The 18,673-nt window shown below is 39.6% G+C and overlaps 1 protein-coding gene across 1 annotated transcript in view; it reads left to right on the forward strand.

Annotated features, from left to right (window-relative positions):
- The window catches only part of aldh1a3 (aldehyde dehydrogenase 1 family, member A3), a 34,031-nt gene extending 19,573 nt beyond the window's left edge, over positions 1-14,458 (forward strand). The window contains 7 exon segments of the mRNA XM_037754843.1: positions 670-783; positions 3,392-3,494; positions 5,796-5,980; positions 7,806-7,970; positions 10,539-10,696; positions 12,852-12,926; positions 13,027-14,458. Of these exon segments, the coding sequence (XP_037610771.1) occupies positions 670-783; positions 3,392-3,494; positions 5,796-5,980; positions 7,806-7,970; positions 10,539-10,696; positions 12,852-12,926; positions 13,027-13,096 (870 nt within the window). The 3' untranslated portion in view covers positions 13,097-14,458.
- The last annotated feature ends 4,215 nt before the right edge of the window (positions 14,459-18,673 follow it).

Below are 18,673 nucleotides of genomic sequence, written 5' to 3' on the forward strand. Positions count from 1 at the left end.
TGTTTTGAGCGATGCTCGTTCATGTCTATGTAGAGCAAGCACAAGCGCGAGCAACAGAACGCTGACTTTCGTTGACTTAACGGCCACAGGTGTCGCTGTTAACAAGACATTTCTGATTCTTACAAACAGTCCCTTTAAATGATATTCTTCGAAATTGACACGTTCAGTAATGCCACTTGCGTACTTTTTTTAACCCAAACCATGATCTTTTCCTATACCTAACCTCGTAGTTTTGTTGCCTAAACAGATTCTGCACTGCAGAGGCTCGTGCAGGTGCACCGATCGCTTGTGTTGCTGGACATTCATAGGAAAACGTACGAAAAATGACAAAATAACTTTCGTTGTTAGGGTTAGTTGTGTGAGGATATGTTGCTGACATAACACACACCAGAAGTAAATTCCTTGAAAAAAGTACCTCGTAAGTACCTGTCCTAAATGGTAGCTACAAACGTCTTCATTAGCTGTTATAAAGAAATACTGAAATTAGAAATATCAATATTTTACAATATGTAGACTGTCAAGATATCATGTAATGCTCATATAGAAAGATGATAAAAGAAATACTGAACGACCCTGAACTAGGCAAATGGATCAAATGTCTTTGATCCCATATGAGGAGTCTTTTTCTGTTGACTCCCAGCACTGACATGCTCTCTGGGCTCTTTTCAGGCGGGGTTCCCTCCAGGAGTCGTGAACATTGTTCCAGGGTTTGGTCCCACAGCAGGAGCAGCCATTGCCAGCCACATGGACGTCGACAAAGTGGCCTTCACTGGCTCTACAGAGGTGTGTGAGTGTGTGACAACGCACTTCTGCTCCATTATCATTATTTTGACAAATGAATAAAAGACATTCTGATATACTTTGATTTTGATATAGAATCCAGCTGCCATTTGAGTGGTGCAGTGCTGCTTTTAACCATTTCTTTGATTCCTTCTACAGTTCTAATGTAGAGGAGATTTGGGCAATTGTAGACAGCCCAGTCGTCAGGAAAAAATGTCGGCATCCAACGTTTCTGCAAATCACGCATACATTGAATGTCTACATTTTTGCAGTCAGTCAGAGCAAGTGATGTCGTGTATCGAGCAGCTGTCACTGAAAGTTATGTGATATAATAATGAGTATATATATATGTATATATATATATATATACACACACCAGTATACACACACACCAGTATATATATATATATATATATATCTATATATATATATATATAGTAAGTTGTTGCATAGGAAAACGCACGTTATTATTTTAACAAAAAAAGACATGATCTGTTTTCTAACTTTAACCAAGTAGTTTTGTTGCCTAAACCTAACCAATCATTTAACAACGTTAACCGCGTAGCATTGTGCGTTTCTGCAAGTGTGATATGAGGCTGATGTGAAACATATTTATGAAAACAATTTTTAATTCGGAAACATCGACATTCAGCGTATGTCGTGGTTTGCAGAAATGTACAATGTACCAGCATTGTTTCTGGCAACTGGGTTAGCTGTAGAACTAAAGCAATGCAGATGTTGTCATAGTGAGGGAAAATATAGAAGACAATTAAAGATGCAGCAATGAACAGGCCCTCGCCCCTTGTGCACGTCGGGGGTACTGGCACGGTTGACGTGGCTGTTAGTTACATGGTATTTCCTGCATGAAGTGCATGACGCTGCAAATGACAAATTTTGTACCACTTCCTGTATCCGCTATGTGGCACTAGAGAACACACACACACACACACTAAGTATGCGTCATGTTGCTCTATATCACGTGTAGACCACACCATGTGAATTTCATGTAAATCGGATGATTTTTATCACATAAGGCTGACTACCTGTTGACAGTAGGTGACTATGACTCAATATGGGCGAGTCGATGTCTTCAAGCCTGGACTCTTATCCAGCATGTGGAATTTGGAGCAGTTCGGACAATGTAAAGTCAAATTACAACCTCTTCCTGTGTCATGGTGAAACACGCAAATTGCTCACCTCTCCACAGCAACGCCATTCCACAAAAACTAAAAAGCTTCGCAATTTAACATCATGAAGGTCTTGAGATGCTGCCGACTCGATTCAAGATCGAACAACTATTCCTTCACAATGTAGCATCACAGTAGCCGGAGGTTTATTCAAACCAAATTTGAAACAGATCTGATAAACCCTCTAAGACAGGGGTCAGCAACCTTTACTATCAAAAGAGCCATTTTAGGCAAAAACATTACACAGCTTACACACAGTTTATAGTCTAAGTATATAGTATATAAGTCTAATGCAAAGTCCAAATGTACTACTATAAATTACGAGAATAAAATCATAACTTTACGAGAAAAAGTCGCAACATTACAAGAATAAAGTCATAATATTACGAGAATAAAGTAGTAACATTACGAGAAAAAAGTCATAACTTTACGAGAAAAAAGTCACAATATTACGAGAATAAAGTCATAACTTTACGTGAAAAAAGTCATAATATTACGAGAATAAAATCATAACTTTACAAGAAAAAAAGAAAATAACACATAAAATTACTACTTTATAATATTATGACTTTATTCTCATAATATTACGACTTTTTTTCTCCTAAACCTATGAGTTTATTCTCGTAATATTATGACTTTATTCTTGAAATCTCAGATTTATTTTTTTTCCTCAATGTGGCCCTAATACTCCGTCGTACCGTCGTACCATAGACCTACAACAATGATAAAGAAAAATGAAACTGTAAACACAAAACAGTTATTCATTTCCATTTTCAAAAATCCACAGGGAGCCACTGGAGAGGAGCTAAAGAGCCGAATGTGGCTCCGGAGCCGCAGGTTGCAGACCCCTGGTCTAAGAGGAGTTTGAAAAAGTTTGCAAAGATGCAAGAAAAACGCACATTATATTATCATATTGGCCGACATCTGGTTGGGCAGAGCTAATGAAAGCCAATGGAAAATGTGTTCGAAATGATGAGAGCATTGTGATTACCAAATTTCGTGAATATCGGAGCAACTTTGTCCCAACTAAGGCCTTCCAGGCATTAGGGGGCGCCATGGAGCCCGCTAATAACACAATCACTGTATATTCTTGCAATGTTCACAGGTTTGATGTGTACGCTAAGTTTCGTGAGTTTTCACCAACAGCGTCAAAAATGTGTTTGAGAGAATTTGGAAAAAAGGGAAAAGAACGCAGATGGACCTGCTCTTTAAATATCCTCAGTGATTTGATTAGCATGAATAGTTTGAGTTGAAAAACACTCACATCTGAAGACTTTCTTTTATTCTGTTACTGCGTATATATAATGCTTTATATATATATATATATATATATATATATATATATATATATATAAAGGAGGTTTTGTTTTCAGTATTACCCATGATGCAGTAAGGTATAACTTTGTATACCGTCATGCGTGCAGGTCGGCCAGCTGATCAAAGAAGCGTCAGCCAAAAGTAATCTGAAGAGAGTGACTCTGGAGCTGGGAGGGAAGAACCCCTGCATTGTCTTTGCTGACTGTGACTGTGAGTAGACATGCTCTGTGTCTCTCCCTCTCTCTCTCTCTCATTTTGAATAATCAAAATACAACATCAAGACAAGACTTTATTTCGACATGCACTGGAGTCACAGTATGACCTGTGATATGGTTACTTCACAGCTTTGCAGCCCCAGGTGTTTCACTATACTCAGAATTATTGAAATATGAGGCCTGTCAAGTCTCATCTTTCATCCGTACAACTTACCTTTTGTGCCTTTGCTGTCATCTCACAACTATAAGGTGAAGATCTCACCGACTGTCACACTATCAAAAAGATTGTGTAGCTCAGGGGGCTGCAGAGAACCCTGGCTGGCTCCAGTTACTATGCCGTGGACAGTGCAGGCTATAGGGCTTGGTATCGGTACTCTATGAGGTATCGACCGAAATAAACCAGTAACAAGGGATATCAAAAGTTCTCCAGTCAATTGATAACTGCATTTGTTTATTTTTTTGTACCCAGATCTAGAAAAAAAATACTATTTGCATGGTTTTGCTTGCAGCCAATCACCGCCAGCGATTTAATGCGACGTGTGATTGGCCCATTACCGCAGCAGCTACAACCCGTGCAGTCTGTGGTGTGGTGAAGTCGAGCCCGGTGTATTTGAGTTGGCAGTTCAGCGTGCCGAGATGCCACCAAAACGTTCGAAAGTGTGGGGAAACTACACACCTGTGGCGTCTGATAAAAATACATGCGGTGGTGGGGGCATTTTATACAACTGAATGCTTCTATTCACCTGATGGGTATCGAATGAAGTAGGAGAAAGAGATAGGTATCAGTATCACTATAAAGGTCTGGTATTAGTACTGGTATTGTAATTTTTGAAACAATACCCAGCCCTAGTGCTGTCATTACAGAGCAGCAGTAGAGGAAACCATAGCAGACTAAACTGGCCAGTGCAGTACAGCTACTACTGTACCATTCATGTGTAATATGATGATATCATTTCATTTGACTGATGGCATACAGCATGTGTTTGTTGAACTGATAAACACTCCACTGGTGTATCCTTTAAACAGCACCTGATAAAAAACAACAATGTACTTTTGTTACTGGGTCCACATTTGTGTGTTTGTGTTCAGTGATTTCCTAAACTAATCAGCTAGAGCAGGGGTCAGCAACCTTCACTATCAAAAGAGACATTTTAGGAAAAAAAAAAAAAAAATCTGTCTGGAGCCGCAAAACATTTGATCATTGTGATAAAGGTAACACAGTTCATAGTCTAAGTATAAAGTATATAAGTCTAATGCAGTGAGGGCCAAAGTGCAATTGTATGATGGAGTATTAGGGCCACATTGAGGAAAAAAACTGAGATTTCCGGAATAAAGTCATAATATTCCGTGAAGAAATAGTCGTAATATTACGAGAATAAGGTCATAACTTAACGAGAAAAAAAGTCATAATATTACGAGAATAAAGTCATAACTTAACGAGAAAAAAAGAAAAAATAACACATAAAATTACTACTTTATAATATTATGACTTTATTCTCATAATACTAAAACTGTTTTTCTCTTAAACCTATGACTTTATTTTTGTAATATTACGACTTCATTCTCAAAATCAAAAAAAAGATTTATTTATTTTTTCCTCAATGTGGCCCTAATACTCCGTCGTACCGTCGTACCATAGACCTACAATAATGATAAATAAAAATGAAAATGTAAACAAAAATCAGTTATTCATTTCCATTTTTAAAAATCCACAGGGAGCCACTGGAGAGGGGCTAAAGAGCCGCATGTGGCTCCGGAGCCGCAGGTTACAGACCTGATCTAGAATCATCCTACATGAACATGTTATGCTGCCAGGAGTATGTTTTTGTATGTTCTTATATTGAAAGTAAAGTATCTATGACACGTTCACTGAGAATCAACTAGGCCTGATGCTCGTTGACAGCTGCTTCCCCGGCTGAAACAAAAACAAAGCGAGCTAATCAGAGCTTTGAAGGTGGGATTAAGAATGGTGACGTCATCCTCCTCTCGCAGAACAAGAAAAATAGTGACAGAAATATTACCCACAAAATACAGTACTTCTAATTCTCTGATATAATGAATTAAGGTTGGTTATAGTTATGACAGCTATCACCAACTACAGGTAGTGACATTTGGAATGACAAAGCAGACAGAGGGAAAGTGGGTACATCAAAAATGTAACTGCTTGTCAGCTCACCATCAACTGCACTAAACATCATAGACTGAGTAGAGAAGGTGTCATTTTCTCCTGAAAAATGTTGTTAGAGTGGTGTGTGTGTGTGTGTGTGTGTGTGTGTGTGTGTGTGTGTGTCTACAGTGCAGCTGGCTGTGGAGGAAACCCAGAAAGGAGCTTTATATAACCAGGGTCAGTGCTGCACGGCTGCATCACGTATCTTTGTGGAGGACAGTATCTATGAGGAGTTTGTGCGTCGCAGCATAGAAAACGCCAAGAAGATTGTCATAGGAGACCCACTGGACCCTCAGACATCACACGGGCCACAGGTAGGAACACACAGTCAACATAGAGTACGAACAGACAAGCTGTGCCTAAACCTGCAACAACTGATTCTGTTTTGGACACTGGGGGGCAGCAAAACAAATTGTGAACACACCATTAACATATTATTACCTCTAAGTTGATATGGCAAACTTCAGTTTTTTTCATCTGGTTAACTTCCCCACCTCCGTTATGCCAGGATCAGATTACATGATATTTTTGATTTTGGATACGGTGGTCACTCTGTCAGATTAGACGATTGAGAGTCATAAATTCTTGTCGTGACTTGGCCGCGACACATGACAGACTACATGTAGGTCCCCTGTTCCCCTTAATATACAGGCTTACCGGGGCTCAAACCCCCGGGCCTGACCATGTAAAGGGGCCTGCGAGGCTCCAGGGGAAAACAATACAAATATAATTCACAGGGAGAAGAGAAAGCGGGCGCGCAACGGGATGTTCCATACGCAAAGACGCAAGGTCAGCGGTGTTTTTTAGGTTTTCAAGGTCTGTGTGCTTCTGTGCTCAGCCGGTCAAATACATGGCCTTGACAGAACACGTCATGGAAAGCAAAAAAAATCAAACATCGTGAGGCGTCGTGAGGCGTCGTGAGGCGTCGTGAGGCGTTGTGAGGCATCGTGAGGTGTCCCAGACGCGGCGTCGGTTGTCGTGTAATATGACACACTACACGCGATAAAAAGATTGATTTTCGCACACGACACTTATCGTTCCCGATCAGAGTCGATTCCCTACGACAGTGTGGTCGGGCTATAATTGGGAAAAGCACGCAGTCTAATGTGAAAAAACGCAGAATCTACAGGTGTCCCCCTTTCTGACATCAGATAATGTGACCCAGCATCTAAATATCGTCAGGTACTTCCCATGTTATAGACTGAATAATGTTAATAGCAACAACAAGCACGTACGAATAACAGCGCCCCTTTTTGTCACACTATGTGGTCACAGAATATGTTCACATGTTTTAACACTGCCTAAACAATGAGCTGAAACTTGCTATAAAGCTCTGTAGAGCTGAGGGCAGCTGCAGGTATAGGTGATAATTCTCTGAAGGCTCAGAACTACGAGTGACACCTGGCACATTGTCACATTGTAAGTTTAATATTGAAAGGCCCACTACCTGTAGGCCCACTATACTCTATGGAGTATGATGAATGGAATATTATGAGAATAAAGTCATAATATTATAAAGTAGCAATTTTAAATGCTATTTTCAATTTTTTCTTGTAAAGTTATGACTTTATTCTCGTAATATTACAACTTTTTTCTCGTGAAGTTATGACTTCATTCTCGTTATATTACGACTTTTTTTCTCGTTAAGTTATGGCTTTATTTTTGTAATATTACGACTTTTTTCTCGGAATATTATGACTTTATTCTGGAAATCTCTGATTGTTTTTCCCTCAATGTGGCCCTAATACTCTGTAGTACATTGTCTCTTTGGCCCTCACTGCATTAGACTTATATACTACATACTAGACTATAAACTGTGTTACCTTCATCACAAAGATCAAATGTTTTGCGGCTCCAGACAGATTTGTTTTGTTTTGTTTTTTTGCCTAAAATGTCTCTTTTGATAGTAAAGGTTGCTGACCCCTGGTTTAACTTAAACACATTTGAGCTAAATTGGGCTGAACACCTTGGTGCGATCTCTGTGCTGGCAAACAACAATGAAAGTGATATTAATCCAAATGTGTCATTTGACTCTGGTTAACAACAGCAAACAAGTGAATTTCCCAAAATGTAGGATTCCCCTAACATTAAAGTGTCTCCTTTTCCCTTGTCTAATTGCCCGGCTGATGCTGGCCCCAGATTGACCGGCAGCAGTTTGACAAGATTATGGATCTGATAGAGAGTGGGAAGGAGGAGGGAGCCAGGCTGGAGTATGGAGGAGCAGCTTTGGGCGAGAAGAGCCTCTTCATTCAACCCACCATCTTCTCTGGGGTCAAAGACCACATGCGTATCGCCAAGGAAGAGGTACAACTTGTTTCAATTCATTACAAATGAATCTGACATGGACAAGGAGGGTGGATAGTGTCAGTGTGTGAAAGTAAAGCCTGACACCCAGTGGAACAGTGCTTTAATTACACCATACACAGTGCAGAGAGGCAGGCTGCACAGTCAACACTGGGGAGGAAAGAAAACTTGGGCTTCCATAGTCCTCACATAAAAAGACTTTATTTGTACAGTGTTTAAACCACATGGTCAGGTCATGATTTAAAATTTGTTGCGCCACGCAAGCCATTGTAAATAATGGGTTTCAAAGCGCAGTGGTGCTGTTTGCCACTTCTGTGTGAAAGGGCCCATTAAATGTCCCATATCGTGCTCATTTTCAGGTTCATACTTGTATTTTGTGTTTCTACTAGAACATGTTTACAATGCTGTAATGTTCAAAAAACACTTTATTATTTTCCTCATACTGTCTGCCTGAATATACCTGTATTTACCCTCTGTCTGAAAGCTATCCGTATTAGTGCATTTCAATGGAATTGCAAGTGATTTGCGTTGCTGAGGCAACAGTTTGGTCCATGTTTACTTCCTGTCAGCTGATGTCATTCACATACAACTGCAACAGGAAAATAAACTGGGACACATTTTGAATGTTTATGTTTAAACCGTGTAATGGTCTAAATATTGTATATGTGTGACATCACAAATGGACAGAAATCCTGACGGCTTGTTTCAAACAAGCAATTTCTGAATACGGGCTGTGTGTATTTCTCCGTATATTGAGCGTTTTGATAGTTTAACAGTATTTATATAGCACTTAAACCTGCTTTATAATGTAAAAGACCTGAAAATCTCACTTTTTACAATATGGGACCTTTAAAGTTATGCATAATTAAGGGCGTGGCCGCTCTGAGTGACAGGTGGTGCCGTCACTGGTTGCTAGCCGCAGTCTGCTAGGCATCACCTCTGCTAGGCATCACCTCTGCTAATTCTAGTCAGTCGAGTCGAGTCTAAACTTGACCTCTGTGGTGTTGGTCCTTTTTGGAGAATTGTTCATACAGTATGGGGACATAATATGGCTTGCTGTGCCGTTAATTGTACGCTAGACATCCTACTGGCCAATGTGCAGTCGTTGGATCATGGTCTGGATAACCTCCGTGCCTGCAGTTTTCCCAAAGGGATGCTAGGAACTGTAATGTCCTTGTTTCACCAAAATTACCACACGTTTTTTAACCTCTCTCAGTCTAAAATAAATATAAATGATATTTATAATGAAATGAAATGGCCATTAAAAGGCAAACTCTATGTAGAAAGAAAGGGCTGACAGCAGCAGCTGCAGCAGCAGACACGCAGCAGACACGCAGCTGAAACGCAGCTGGTGTGAACGCCCGATGCGTGAATCACGCAGACACCACGCCACGCAGCCGCCACGCCACGCAGCCGCCATGCGCTCCTGGCATTCCTGGTGTGTCAGGGCTGTTAGACTAACTCTACAGGGGCGTCGTTGGATGACATTGCCTGGCTGCTCCCTTTTTGGTTTCTGCTGTCACATCTCAGACTATGTTGTCTGGTTGTATGTGTCGCTTGGTGCTTGGTGCAATGTCTGTTGGGGGCCACGATCCAGTTTAGATTGACACACTCAGGTTACATTCTGCGTCTATCTTGAAGGTGTGTGGGTTTAGGCTGTGAGAATACCAAGGTGAGTGGTGGTCAGCAGCCTGGCCTCTTAACTTTCTTCGCTATCCCTAACAACCTTTGCCTCCGTTGGTTACCATATAAATTAAAGATATGGGGCTGCATATGTGGGCCATATATCCCTAGTCGAGACAGTCCTACTGTAATACCTGTATGTGGGTCAGTGTTTTTCCTGTATTTTCAGAATACAAAACTCTAGAATAGAGCAACTATGAATAGATGAAGTCCAGATTATGTGTCTTTACATTAGTCCACACTGTATGACAGTCTCACACAGATATCTACTGTTCTAGCACCTCATTGAGGCTAACACAGATTCAAATATTTATATCCATGACACCATGTTTTTATGGCTTCAGCTCAATAGGAACTATTCTATATTCATTTTGTACACAAATGTACCAAATATTCACACCGACATATTGATATCTTGATATTTCTTCCAGAAGTTATGGATACACATCTGATCCTCTGGTTTTTTAAATCCTTTTCTTCATATGACAATAGTAGGCTATCGTTCACATGCATTAGTATCACAAGCTACGGTATGTGTTGCTGTCTGTCATGGTACCATTACAAGCAATGGGCTCTACAAAACAGTATTCTTCTATGTTGTTAATAAATAATGAAAATGATAATGGAAATACATTTGTGTAAAAGCACACCTGATTTACAGACACATTCATATTGGACTGCACATGTTTTTCTATGCTGTTTATTCATTTCTTAACCAAGTCCAGCTATTTTATTCATATATAGTTTATATTACACATTTATGTTTTTTTTATTTTATATGAATGGCAGTCAGAGAGGACAGCAAACAAAGATATTTGAATTGCACAATGTGACTCACTTCTCTTTACACATGACTAGTCTTTACTGATATCTGTCCCCTCTCAGATCTTCGGTCCGGTGCAGTGTATATTCAGCTTTAAAAGCCAGCAGGAGGCCATAGAGAGAGCAAACAGCTCACAGTATGGCCTGGTGTCTGGAGTCTTCACAACGAGTATGGACAGAGCTCTGTCTGTGTCTGCAGCCCTGGAGACTGGCACTGTCTGGTAAGTCCGCGTTCATAGTCCTGACCAGTGGGGGTGGAGGGTGGGGGGGGGGGGGGGGGGGGGGGGGGGGGCATATTTTGAGGCATTTGATTTCCCTGTTTATTATTGTTTCAAAATTAAAATGAACATTTTATTTCAACAACATCATGGAGTAAAAATTCAGGCATGAACTAATGAAGTGATGTGAGGGGCTGCTGCACCTGCTACATGATCATTATACAAGATTCACAAGATTTATCAATGTGCCTTTCTTACTCAACCAATTTCTGCTGTCCATATTCACACACCTATCATTCTGAACATTAGAAACTCAACAAGCAAAGATAAGGAACAGGAAGGTTGACTCCTCCTGACCTTCAATTAGGGATGGGATATGCAATAAGGATTTAATCACGGATCACGAAAAAAACACAATAAGTTGAGCGTGGTGAATTTCCATTATCGGGAAAATGGTGAATTCCCTCATGAGTGAGCTGACTATCGCTATCATGGTGGAGAAGTGAAAATAGAGCCTGATTTAAATAATGCAGGAATTATCATGTAAGAAAGGACAGACTCACACAATGTTGCTATTTATTCATTTATCCTTTATTTATGCAGGGGGACCATATGATTTATGATTACCTTATTTAACCCTCCTGTTGTCTTCCCGTCGACAATGCAACGTTTGTCTTCCCGGACAAAATTGACCTGGACTGGTTTGACGGTTTTTAAATCATACACTATCAATTATCATCCAATTCTGTATTACACCTTTTCGGCCAACTTCATTTCAACTTATTACCACAAGTTTTACACTTTTTTTTTTTTTTTAAATTAAGGTTAATAAACCTAATTTCTGTGAAATTATACCTATTTTTTAGGTAAAAAAAAAAGCAGAAATTATGACTATAGTTATCATCAGAGTAACATAATGTTGACGGATTATCACAGGCTGGTATATGTCAAAGTTTAGTCGGAAGTTTTTTTTTTTTAACCCATTTCAATTTTTTGAATGGCAGCATATAGTGACACCTATCATCCTCCCGGGTCAAAATTGACCCGGTCTGTTTTGACTGTTTATAAAGCATACACTATAAATTATCACCCAATTTTGTGTTACATCTTTTTAGCCAACTTCATTCCAATTCACTACCACAAGTTTTACACTTTTTTTTAAATTTATGATCAATAAACCTAATTTATATGAAATTATACCTAATTTTTGTGGTCTTCCCGGGTCAATTTTGACCTACCATAGTACGGAACCGTTCATGTAATTTTGGGGCAATTAGGTGAAAGAAATCCATATTTATGATAAAATGAAGTTTGAAAACGGGTCAAATTTGACCCGAGGAAGGGTTAAGAGTGTTTGTTTGTTTTTTCACTAAAAAAAGATGTGTGTCCTGTCTGGGATTCAATAAAACTATTTGTTTCTCAACAAAATGTAAAGTAGAGTGATTCCAGCATTCCAAAAGAGTTTTAACCATATTTTGATGATTATTGGGATAACATCGTGAATTGCAATTATTTTGGCCTGTCTCTGTCTTTGTGTCTCTGTCTCTCTCTCTGTCTTTGTGTCTCTATCTGTCTTTTTGTCTGTCTCTCTCTGTGTGTCTCTGTCTCTCTGTCTGTATCTCTCTCTCTCTCGATTTCTGTCTGTCTCTCTGTCTTTGTGTCTATGTCTCTCTCTCTCTCTCTGTGTCTCTATCTGTCTGTCTCTCTCTCTCTCTCTCTCTCTCTCTCTCTGTGTCTCTGTCTCTCTGTCTCTCTGTCTGTCTGTCTGTCTGTCTGTCTCTCGCAAATTCAAATTCAAATAAACTTCATTTACATGAATGTTCAGGTTACATTATTGCCAAAGCTAAATTACATATTAATGAATAATTACAATTCAAAAGAAATAATCACAAATAATCACAATATACCAAATACATTTTGATCACACATTATTTTACAGATGTATTCTTTCAGAAACATGTTCAGAGCTTGTAGCACATCTTATTCTGTGGCAACAGTCAACATATTTTGCAGCTAATATTGCCCATTGATTTTTCTCCCCACATAAATATGGCAGGTTCTGAAGATCGGGGAGATGGATAAACTCAGGATATACAGTATTTATTTTTTCAAAGAAAACATGTCTGTCTTGTCTCTCTCTCTCCCTATCCTTATTAAGGATAAACTGCTATAACGCCCTTCATGCTCAGACCCCCTTTGGAGGGTATAAGATGTCAGGCAACGGACGAGAGCTGTGAGTAGCATCACGGTTTCTTCATATTTCATATTCTTCAGTTGTTCCCTGTGTATTCTCGAACTAACCTGGCTCTTGTGTGTCATCTCTGTCCTCTCAGTGGAGAGTATGCTCTGGCTGAGTACTCGGAGGTGAAAGCAGTGACCATCAAACTGAGTGAAATCCTGTGAGAAGAACTGGCTGAGATGTCCATCGTGTCACAATCCTCTCCAACCCACACACTCCTTCTTTGTCTTCAGTCGTGCTCATGATGTCGAGATTAGGGTTAGTCTAATATATATCAGTTAGTCTAAATACAGTATATCAGAGCCCAGGAAGAGTCAGCGTTTGTTCGCCTCTTCTATGATATGCTGGAGGTGAGAGAGGCTTCTACTCAACAGCTTCAGTAATGTCACTATACAAAACGGCTAATACTCTATTTTACAGGTTTGTATTTTAATAATTATTTATTCAGAAGCTCCCCGGACTCACTGTAAGTATGTGATTTGGTACCACAGTATTTATGGGGAAAATACAGACAGTGTTCAGTTGGTACAATTATAACAATTTATTCCAAGTAACTGCTGGCTTAACCCATAGAGCACAAGCATATAATTCAACATATATGATGAATAAAGTCTCCAATAATAAATGAATAATTAATGAATATTTACTTGGGTTTAAATTTCAATGAAATTCCAATTTGACTTATAATTGGTACCAAACAACAGAGTAGTTTCAAGGAAAATACCCAAACTAGTACTAAAAAAGTACGAAAGCACTGATACGATCATTTGACATAAAAAAGGATCCACTTATTGGGACATTTTTAGAACTTTCAGCCACATCTGGTGGCCTTCATCAGTGGATGGAGATTGCTCACTTGTCACAAAGATGGTTTAGTGTTGTATGTGCGGGGACATGGTAACCTCCGTCTCTGATCAAAGATGGTCTCTGGTGTCAGATGTGAATGTCCTCCTTGATCTTTCTCCGGTCGTCCACTGACTCCTGGTCCATGACCTCTTCTCAGTGGATGCTGTGAGAGCGGTTTTGGTCTGATGTTCACAGATCATGTTGTCTCTTCCTGTTCATTCAGTCTCTTGTCCAGGGTCCTTGCTCTCTCTCTGATGTAGCGTCCCTGTAGTTCTGTCCTGTTCCTTGTAGTAGAGCGCTAAGATCCATTCCTTGTACCCGTTGTCACAGAGTGGACCTGTTGCAAACGTTCTTTTTTTACCTTCTTACTAGTTTATGTTTCCTGACTCTGCATTAAATTGTAATTTCCCTTTTTTCAACCTGGACCCCATTCTCCCATGTTTTTGTGTCTAAGTGACTAATGGGGACGACAATTTTTGAAATTGGTCCAGTGTTGAGGGAGAACGCTGTAACCTACAGCCGCTAAACAAGCTGCAAGGGCAAGTGAGTCGCGTCGATGTAACGTTGCGTCCACTAAGAGTGCTGTTTTTGCCACTGACAGCCTCAGATTGTTATTGTAAGTGTCTTGACAACATTATGGAAAGGACCCTACAGAGAAATAAAACCGTTTTCTTACCTTTCACTTGAGATCCTGTCTGTTTGTTATTGTGTCCGAGTCCCGCTCAAGAAGAAGTCTCGCTGTGAAATCTGAATATCCGTAAACTTTGTAAACTCTGAACTTGATTCAGCCATGACATTGAAAATCTTTTAGATAAAACTAAGCTATGTCTTCCGGCAACACGTCACCTTGCCAGATTTCAGAACAAGACTTCTCCTTGAGCGAGACTTTTTCCATAATGTCAGACACTTATAATAACAATCAGAGCCTGTCATGGCAAAAAAGAAGCAGTTTTAGTGGACGTAAATGACGGCGCCAGCTTGCCCCAATAGCACCATATCACAGCCCGTGAGCAGCTGCCGTCTACAGCATTACAGTGTTAGACACAAAAACAGGGGAAAATAGGGTCCAGGTAGAGTTACCCTATAAGTTACCCTTTCAGTGACTGAGATCCCTTAAAGCTGAAGTAGGCGAGATTGGAGCAAATATGATTCAAAAAAGTTATTTTTATAAAATTGTCACTATATCCTGACAGTAGTACATGAAACAGGTAAAAAAAACATGTGCCTTTGTCTCCTATGGTGCTCCTAACGGCATCTGCAAGATTTCAAAGACTGGAGGAAAACAACCAGTCAGAGCTGACATGGGATCTGCTGTCCAACAACCGTCTTTGAGAGCCGGCTGTCAATCACTCGTGAACTCCGATGAAACGGTCAAACTAGGCAGCACTGATCAAATATGAATCAATATTCTGTTACGTTAATGTCTATTTCTCTCCTGTAAAGTTTTCAGAATCATCTTGTAGTGCACGGTTTAGCTGTAAAATGAGAAAGTTTGTGACCCGGCATTCATGTTGAGAGCTCTTGGGGGAAATACCAAGCACCGCCCACCAGCCGGACCACAGCCAATAGGAACGCTCTCTCTCTGAAGTGGCCTGTGATTGGTCAATGTCTTCCGTCCTTTTTAAAGCCTGAAAACAGAGCCATGAGGAGGTGCAGAAGTCTAGTTTTCTCTCAGAAAACTTGAATTACAATAAGCTGAAAGGTTATTATGGAATTTTTGCCCAATGATGCTAAAATATTGTTGCCTACTGAAGCTTTAATCTTTGACCTAAGACAAGGGTGACTGTCTTCTTTCCATATAGGCCTATAACCACTTATTATCAAGTGACCAAAATTCTATATGAGATGATAACTGAACCATCTCCACAACAACTGCAGAAACTTCATCTGCTGATGAAACCAATGAGATGTGGCTGAAAGCTCTGAAAAGGTCCAATAATTGGACCTAGTGCTTTCTAAAGTAATAATAAACCTTCAAGTTCAATTACTATGGTTCCTCAATGAGCCGCAGACCCACTCACCTTTGAGAATTAGAATAGAATAGTGTCCCAGTCTTCCAGGGTAGCCCCAGTCTTTATGGGCCCCTAACCAGAACTCAATGAGTCCAACTTTTTTATTACACAAATAGTGGAGGGAGATGATTTTTTCTTTCATGTCGACTGTCTGGGATGTCTCTCACCAAAGAGTATTCAAGAAATACTCCAGTAGTTCTAATGATACCTTGTTTTGCCTGTCTAGTCCAGCTCTTAAAGCATGAGATACATATAGTAAATGCACAAAACATAGTGATTAATCAACAAATATAGCATTTTGCATATGAATTCCATTCAAATTTCATCAGATCTCCTTGCATAGAACCATGTGGGAAGGTCAGAGAAAGAAATACTGTTTATTTTTGTAATTGTTGAGTAGCTGATGTATGCAGATACTTTTTGTTTCTAATTCCAAGCACTTATTCTCTCTCTGATGTTGCACCCGATTCAACTGTTATCAGGCCATTAAATAGCGTTACCAGTCGCTATAAGCACCATAGATGTGGGTCAGAAGGGGCCTACTACGCCTACTACGTTGTAAAAGTGAAAGTAAAACTTAAAAGGAAAATGTTCTAACATGTAAAACTGAATGAAACATCACGTTTTGAACACAAACAAAATTACTTATTTAGGTTTCAGGACCCACAAAACTACAACTTCTTTAGGTTTTACGCAACAAACTACAACTACTTTAGGTTTAGGCAACAAAACTACAACTTCTTTAGATTTAGGCAACAAAACTACAATCTCTTGGTTTAGATAATAAAACTACAACTTCTTTACATTTAGGAAATAAAACTACAACTTCTTTAGGTTTAGGTAATACAACTACAACTTCTTTAGGTTTAGGCAATAAAACTACATCTCGTGGTTTAGATAATAAAACTACAACTTCTTTACGTTTAGGCAACAAAACTAGAACCTCTTTAGGTTTAGGCAATAAAACCTAACAACTTATTTAGGTTTAGGTAATAAAACTACAACTTCTTTAGGTTTAGGCAATAAAACTAAAAACTTCTTTAGTTTAAGCAACAAAACCCTACAAACTTCTTAGGTTTAGGCAAAAAAAAAACATAGTTTAGGGGAAATATTATGTCTTGGGTTTAAATAACTACAAACACAAAGGACAGCTACACACTGTTGGTTTCACACGGGATGCAAACTCCGGTCTCCTGGGTGAAAACCCTGTGTTTTGTTTTCCTATCCATCACCCCCAACTTCACCCCTTAAGGAGTTTCACACTGTCTATACTACAGCACCTGACCTCAGCTTCAGCTCCTGTCATAATTACTATGTCGCTTGAGGTCGCTGTGTTTGTGTCTTTTATACCTGCTTTCGGTGATCTATCCTGTGAATAGATGATAAAACCTACTAATGGGTGTAGTAGGCCCCTACTGACCCACATCTATTGGGCTTATGGCGACTGATAACGCCTATTTAATAGCCTTGAGAACAGTCCAATCGGCGTGGATGTTCTCTCTGCTGAGGAGAATAAGCCGTCCCTTTCAAATGTTGGAAGGAAACTCTATTTCCTGCAGATAAGGTAATATTTACCTTGCCAGTAAGATTTTAGTACTGTAACAGCAACAATGTCATCATTGGATGGATAGTGTCAACTTTAACTTTTCGTTGTACCAACATATATGTTTGAGTGTTTGTTTATATCCACCCATGGGAAACAAGTCTGTCTATGCATTTTTTCTCACATTAGTTTTGTATTTAAATAGAAATCTGAATAAAGAAAATCAAATGCACTTTGTGTGTCATTCCTTGCATCTGATGTGTAGGAATGTGTCTTTTATACAAGAAAGGCCTGGTTAAAGGTCAATGTCTGCACACAAACCAGAGGACTGTGGGGAAGACATGACAGGACATTTGATTCATAGCGGGATATAGCATTGACCAATGCTACACACCACATTATGTGGTACTGTTTTATGCAAAATATCATCATAATTAATACCCAAGAGACACTTTATTCATCATTATTTCACAACGCAGTCTATCTAAGGTTCACCAGGGGCCTCATGTATAAAAGACTGCGCAGCTTTCACACTGGAAGATGGCGTACTCACAAAATTGGAAAAGTACGTAACGCACAGAAATTTCCACATGTATAAAACGTGCGTACGCCTGTTTCCTGCGCACCTTCTCTTTATACATCCTAATTGACGTGAAATTGAGCGCAGCTGCACGTAGCCACTTGGTCCGCCTTGTCTCCTCCCATAATAAACTATGCAAAATGGACTATAAACACGCTCCTATGCGTCACTTACTATACAAATAACGATGGCAAATCACGCTGGAAAAGGAACAAAAAAGAAGAATTTCACAGCGTGTGAAATTGAAGTGTTTGTTACTGAGGTGGAAGCTAGAAAACATATTTTATTTGATGGTCTTTCATCAGGAACAGTAACAAACGCAACGTCTCCACAGCAGCTGACCGTGCGCTCCCGAAGGCTCCCGAAGGCTTCCGAAGGCGCTACGGTCAGCTGCGCCCCGTTGCCGAACTGCTGAGGGGCGCCGGTCTGGCCGCAATCCTCACTAAATATATACTATACGCTGTGCTGGAGTCACAGAGAGAGATTGTCAATACAATGAAGGATATATATAGATATATCTATACAATATATATCTATATCTATAAAAATAGATATAGATATATATCCCTCCTGTTGTCCTCGGGTCAAATTTGACCCGTTTTCAAACTTCATTTCATCATAAATATGGATTTCTTTCATGTAATTTCCCCAAAATTACATGGGTGGTTCCCTTCTATGGTCTTTGCAAAAAAAATGAATGGACTACTATTTTTCGTTGCATTATGGGTATTTTATTCAATTTTGTTAACACCTGTTGTCT

The sequence above is a fragment of the Sebastes umbrosus genome, chromosome 2 (genome assembly GCF_015220745.1).
Source record: "Sebastes umbrosus isolate fSebUmb1 chromosome 2, fSebUmb1.pri, whole genome shotgun sequence".
Classification (NCBI taxonomy): Eukaryota; Metazoa; Chordata; class Actinopteri; order Perciformes; family Sebastidae; genus Sebastes; species Sebastes umbrosus.